The sequence below is a fragment of the Echinococcus granulosus genome (assembly GCF_000524195.1).
Source record: "Echinococcus granulosus chromosome Unknown EG_S00002, whole genome shotgun sequence".
Lineage (NCBI taxonomy): Eukaryota > Metazoa > Platyhelminthes > Cestoda > Cyclophyllidea > Taeniidae > Echinococcus > Echinococcus granulosus.
Genome location: NW_020170382.1, coordinates 248018 through 254978, shown reverse-complemented (window position 1 = coordinate 254978; position 6961 = coordinate 248018). Strand labels below are relative to the sequence as shown.

Genomic DNA, 6961 nt, shown 5'->3' with positions numbered 1-6961 from the left:
CAACGTGATGACCACACTAAAGACGTCCGCACTCGGTTCATGTAACAGTCGCTAAACCCATGTTGACAAATGTTTATAAACAGAAGTTCCTTTTTTGCTATTTTAGATTACTGATGACCTGTGAAAAAAGACATCAGAGCTTGTTTGCGGAAATCGGCAGGAATCGCATGATTGTCATCTAAACACAAATACACTGTGATTTTCCAATTGCCTTTTTCTTGTTAAATGTCGAATCAACCAATTCGTAGAGTTTTCATCTTAACTCTGAGAGAGATAGAAAGGACGGAGATATCGCCCGACACCCACATTTCCGCAATGATCCGCCGTCAGAGCCAGGCTATTTGCATCGAGGGGCAAGACAGTGTGCATAAGTGGAATTCGCAGCAAGTTTGTCTCATTGGCGGCAGATTAGAGATTGTAGCTAGTGGTTATTTCAACGAGTAGAATAGTAAAAACAAAAATTACGCTGACACGTTTGATTGACTTATACCAACATCCGGGGGGAAAAACGAGTTCATTCAATTTAGACTTCTCAGGATGTCACAGCTAAGAAGTTAATCAGTTTCTCACCAGTAGGAAACCCCAAACGGAGAATCAGTATACAATTCCGAAGGATAAAAATTTAAATAGTAGCATGAAATTAGTACAAGCATGCTGCATAACAGCCTAAGAAAACTAGTTCATATGAAAAGGACTGCCGCTAATGAGGCGTCCCATTGGATTTTCCCTTTGTCTACAAAAAAAGACAAAATGGTAGGTAAATTAGAACCAAACAATTGAATTTTCAACTAATTGAGCTAAATGAACAACATTACCTTGTGCTATACTCATCATCACAGAGAGTGTGCGAAAACTATTTGAAGCAGTTTACTGTGATAATCCATGAGATGATGGTCATAATAAGGATAAAAATTACAGGGATTCGTGTCACCCAACAAATTACCATCAAAACAAAGAGCATTCCTGATTGACCATCTAGGAGTTAGCCCACCTTACGAACAGACTTCTGGAAGAGATCTAGCGCTCGCTTCTGGAGGTCCTCATTAAGATGCCTCAACTCCTCCAAGGCCTCTGCTGTCTTCAATTCCTCCACACGAGCAAGAACGTCCTCTTGACAGAAGTGCATCACTACCTTAGCCTCAACCGCGGGCAATCGGTCGCCAAATTCAGTCACCTTAGAAATCACATCCTCAGCGAGCCTGCGCAGACCCCTGGAGGCCTCGATGACGTCTCGACGCCTTCGATCCTGTGCAGCGTGGCTCTCCGCCACCGCCAGCGTCTCCCGAACCGCTTGCGCGGACAAGCCGGTGGAGGAATTGATGACGAGACGCTGCTCCTTGCCGGTACGCTGATCACGCGCCGAGACATTAAGAATGCCATTGACGTCAATGTCGAAGGTCACCTCGATGCGAGGCACACCACGTGGCTGGGGCGGGATGTCGACCTGTGTGAAGACGAATAGATATGAAGTAAACAGGTTTACAAAATGTACAAACGCGAAAGCTAAGACACATATACCCTCCTCTCACTTCCATCTTAAACTACAACTCCTCTTATTGGCTGATTTTGTGGCGATTTGAGACACAGGGTCTTTCATTGACTCATAAGAGGAAAACGACTTTAGTCCCACCGATTGACCAATCCTGGTGTTTCTCGAAAAGAGAGGAAAGGTCTTTTTGCACACCTTACAGTGGCGTTGTATTGAGCAAGCAAACCTCAGCCGTAGGCCTTGGTTGGCCTTCAGTGGGAATTCGTAGCGGGTAACTGCGTCTGCAGTCCACCACATAGTCTCCCGAGGAAGATATGGTGCCTTGGAAGTAATGGAGTAGTAAATGAGGATAACCAATGACATGAACTTTTGCTTAACAAAGGTTGGAACGTAAAGAGCATTTCTCAACAAGTCACTCAGAAAACAGTATGAAACGTATGAGACCTTATACATGAAGAGGTAAAGGAGGTGAAGGACAAATCGATAGTATATGAAACTTTTCTTCTACTGTCTGTTAGTGTCTTGGGTCTTCTATCATAACTTTCTCTTCCTAGTTGATGTGAGGATAAACCAAGCGTTCCGATACTCATGACGTTAAACATGACAGAATGTTCTTGCAACATCAATCTTCAATCAAACTAACCGATAGAAACGTGCAATTCCTCACGATTCTCAAGGATATGACTTCTTCCCATCTTGACGTAATGAATCAATCTCAAAATGGTAAGATCGGTTCTACGGTCAAAGCAGAAAGATCCGCTCTTTTCAAAGTAATTCGATGCCACCTGTCCTAGATACTACGCACATACATGCAGAGAGAGGGGCTTCATGACACTTGCCAGTATAAAGTTGCCCAGCAACTTATTGTCCCGCGCCAATTCACGTTCGCCCTGGTAGATGTTGATCTCTACCTTGGTCTGACCGTCCACTGCGGTGGAGAAGACCTGCGTTACCCGCGCGGGCACTGCAGTGTTGCGCACGAGAAGGCGAGCCATCGCACCCCCTAGCGTCTCAATCCCCAGCGAGAGTGGCGTCACGTCCAACAGCAGCACATCTTCTACCACCCCCGCTAACACGCCCGCCTGTCAGCGAAAAAGTGGGTGAAAAAGGGGTAATTTTAACACTGCCGGCAGCTGACTACAAAGTGGAATGGCTAGTCGACGGCATTGACCTTTAAGTCGGAGGTGAAAGTTTGCTAGATGAATAGAAATTACTGTGACAGGGGCATAAGTCAAACTCATATTTTCAATTTCACAACTAGAACAATAGACCCTGTCACGGCTGCATTACACCCAATGGTTGTTAAGCCAGTCCACACACCGTTTACAGAAAAGTTCACCATATGCCATTTCGTGCACCCGCTACCATTGTTGTCTGTCGTCTTGATAAACGAAGACGTAAAACGCCAGGATATACGTCTGTACGGAAGAATTCGAGCACAGTACGACGATGGGGTGCTCAGTCTAGCCAACAGCAGTCAAACCTTCGCGATCCTGGACATCTGATCGACACGCACTTTTTGAATAAAGGAAGTACACACAAGACGAATCTACCTGAGAAAACGGTGGACACAGGTGAGAGTGGCCTTGGGGGGTGTAGCATACTCCAGCAAATGATGTACCACGGAGGGACGCACAATGTAGCTGTAAGTATAATTCCAGTTGACCACTGTAAGCAGCGATGACGATACAAGCGATGTGATAGACCAACGGTTTAGTAAGCCGTCAGCATAGCTTCTCTGAAAATATGGTAATATTTGAGACGGTGTTCAGCTGTAGTCGTATTGGGTAGAACAGTTGGAAAATGGTCACCACACTGCGTGCGTGACTTTCTCTGCCCTGCTTCTACCTCGTTACCTTTCCTCATTAGTGCCGGACGGTACCCACCCTCGTAGCCAAAGGTTTTCCGCCAGTGACACCAATGAGGACAAAATCTGCCAGTGTCAGGCGTCGCGGTGCCTGTAGAGATATAGAGGAGTCTTCGTAGCCATAGAGTCAGGATGCGGACCAGATTTTAACGGACCAGATTGATCGGATCAAGACACTGCGTGCATCTCGGAACGGCTTTGGTCCCTAGACTGTACCAAAATGGCGTCATGATCTAGATTTACCAAACGTCGGTAGTCGCCAGTGGTCGTAATGGGTGTAATTTTAAGATACTGTTCTAGCCGATTCGGCAGACCTAGCCGAATATTTACAACTTTGGCTGACTAAGGAATGCATATGAAAATGAGCAATTTGAAATGGTCATTAGTTAAAGGCTCCACTAGGAAAAGTCTGCACTCGTGGTCCACGATTCCAACATGTGTCAAGAAGTCTCGGGTATCGTTCATGACCAGTTTCATGCATCAATATGGAGGTGTTGCTTCAAAGCCGGTAGTTTTGAGTTTCAGTATGCAGTTCGAGCATTGTTTGCAGAACACAACACAACCATCCATGACCACTTGCAATTTCGGGGAGTCGAAGCACGACGGATGCCAGGAGAAGTTTGCATCCCAGATTTAACAACGAAGTGAAGTAGGCTACTATGGAATGATTTGGCCATGCTGAGAAAATAAATATTCGATTCGGAATCTAGCTACATCAGCATTATTCATTCGAATTTTTGAAAAACTGGCGAAGTACAATTACCATACATTTGGGACTCACCAAGCGAAATTAAACGTGATTGATTAGTAAGGATACCAATCCATTTTACTTTTCCACATAAGCTGTGCCATTATGCTGAGGGTCCTGATCTTACACGCTCCCATGTTTATTAACTTCCCGTAGGGACAGTAAGTATATCAGCAATCTTGTTAAGACATGGCAAAAAACGCGGCTCTCGAGGTAAAAAAAAAAATACGTATTTAAAAAACCAATGGCAAGTAAGCATTAGGACGGGAAAATCTAATGTGTTTTGTTAATTTTGAGCACTTAAAGGTCATGTGGGGATATACCTGAATAGCAGCACCAAGCGCAACAGCCTCATCCGGATTAACACCTTTACAGGGCTCCTTTCCAAAAATTTGTCGCACCGTCTCCTCTACAATCGGCATCCGAGTCATGCCTCCGACGAGAATGACCTCACTGACCTCTGTCTTTGACACTTCCCCATCATTCAGAGCCTGTTCACACGGTCCAATGGTCCGTTTTACCAGATCTCCTACCAGTGTCTCGTATTCCCCTCGCGAGAGTTTCATCTCGAAGTGTATCGGGTGACCAGATTCGTTGACGGATATAAAGGGCAGATTGATAGTAGTCTAAAGAGGAAAAAATAATTCTTACTGGTACTAAATAAATAAAAGAAGGAAAAGAGATGGTTTCCACCTGAGTTTCCGCCGAGAGAGCGATTTTTGCCTCCTCCGCGGCCTCTTTAATCCGCTGAAGAGCTGAGAGATCGTCACCAACATACCTAGTACCGATTTTATCGACTATATGAGCAACAAGGAGATTGTCAAAGTCCTCTCCTCCAAGAAGAGTATCTCCGTTGGTGCATCGGACTTCAAAGACACCCTTGCTTAAATCTAGGAGAGATATATCAAAGGTTCCCCCTCCGAGGTCGTAAACAGCAACACTAGTCGAAGTGAAGTGTCACAAAAGTAGGTACGTAATTTACACTTTATCCTCGCTCTTATCGATACCGTAGGCGAGAGCGGCTGCGGTGGGTTCGTTGATTATTCGATGCACTGTCAAACCAGCATATTCACCAGCTTCTTTAGTGGCCTGACGCTGACCATCGTTGAAATAAGCGGGCACTGTTATGACAGCATCTTTCACCTCACAACGAAGGTAGTTTTCTGAGGAAAGTAACAGAAATCATTAGTGGGAATTTAGTTACTGTAAGGTGGGCACTGGATGCTGGAGAAAACCCACCTGCAATTGATTTCATCTCCCGCAGGATGTAAGCTGAAATTTCACTGGGCGTGTATCTCTTATCACCGATAACAAACTGAACCTCGCCATTTGATGACTCCCTGATATCAACAGGCAGACGGTACAGATCATGTTGAATATCATTATCATTGAATTGCCTGCCGATTAGGCGTTTGACGGCAAAAATTGTGTTCTTTACATTAGCCATGGCCTGACGCTTGGCTGGGTTGCCAACTAAAACTGACGGGTTGTTTCCATTCACGAAGGCAACCACTGAAGGAGTAGTACGAGAGCCATTGGCATTTGGGATCACCTGGGGTCTTCTATTATCCAGGTAGGCCACACACGAATTGGTTGTCCCCAAATCAATCCCAACAAATGCCGAATATTTAACAGACAGCCGATGGAACGCCTGGAACTAAATGAAATTTAATTCAGATGTATGAGCAGAGCACCTCTATTGTAGACTTGCTGTTTGAATACAAACCAGCAATAAATTTACATCCCAAACATAAGCAAACACTTAGCATTTACACCATACTTTGACAGATTGCTCAAGGGATGCTACACCCCAAATCTTCCCAAGACAGACCACTAAAATGACTACTTCACAAGTATGCAGTCCAAGAACTGCTACCTTGGAACACAAAATTTGGAGGGAAAAGTGCTAACTTACAAGACCGAGGAGATTGAGCTTAGAGAATCCCAACACCATTATAGACTGCGCAGACAACCTTGAGACCACGCACTGGTGTGCTAAATTAAGCTAACGGAAATAAGGAACGTCGACAACGCCGAAGTGATTAGCAATTTAAATCAACAGAAATAAAAAACGATTTGGTTGGAAGCAGAGGCATGCGTAAAACATCAGGAGTTCTTTAAAAAACTGTTTCACCTGCCTTTGTACAAGTACTTGTGGGTTTAACAATTCCATGGTAAAGGAATGTACGTAAAGTTTTTAAATGAATGTTATTACATATCATTGAAAAGCCTCTATGCACTAAAGGGGTTACCTAGTTGATCTAACTCTTAATAAACTTAAAGGATTTTCAGGCATAGGAACGCAAATATTTGGTGTAAATCATTAGAACTGTAGTTAAAATATAACGCCTTGGGACTCTCTATCGACTAATGAAGATGCTAAGGTAGAATAAATGCATTTGTGGTCGGTAAGGCTTGGGGCCAATGGAGTGCCCTAGAGACCTGTCCGCTCGACGAAGATGCATTGGCGGAGTAAATAAGTATCTCTACCAAAATTGGAGGTTAGAAGAGAGCCTATGCAATGTAATTATAATGTGGTGATTTGATGTTTTAGCCAGGTGTATGAATGCAGGTGTATTTACATCTTTCCAAGTTGTTATTAAACTCTGTGGATGGCTTCCTTGCAATGGTGGTAGCCTTCTAACTCTTAAATAAGTGGTAATATTAAAATTCCATAACACTTTGGCCTGTGGTGACTGTGGGTTGTTTGAACGCCAGCACAAGACCGTTAATTATCACATTGTGCCATCATTGACATTTGCCAATGATGAGGATGTCATCTTAATTTATTTAAAATCAGAAAATAGCGACATAATAGTAGTTAAAATGCAGTTGATGCTGTGTTGAGCTAAGTTGG

General features: G+C 44.0%; 1 protein-coding gene across 1 annotated transcript; it reads right to left on the bottom strand. All coding sequences in view use genetic code 11, as the record gives it.

The window, feature by feature from the left end:
- Nucleotides 1-258: 258 nt before the first annotated feature.
- Nucleotides 259-6058, bottom strand: EGR_00425 (Stress-70 protein; the record flags this gene model as incomplete). Its single annotated transcript, XM_024489674.1, has 8 exons — nucleotides 259-393; nucleotides 992-1444; nucleotides 2299-2571; nucleotides 4428-4730; nucleotides 4798-5044; nucleotides 5087-5267; nucleotides 5344-5761; nucleotides 6020-6058. 8 exons carry the CDS (start codon nucleotides 6056-6058, stop codon nucleotides 259-261), a joined length of 2049 nt encoding a protein of 682 aa, XP_024355671.1.
- Nucleotides 6059-6961: the final 903 nt, after the last annotated feature.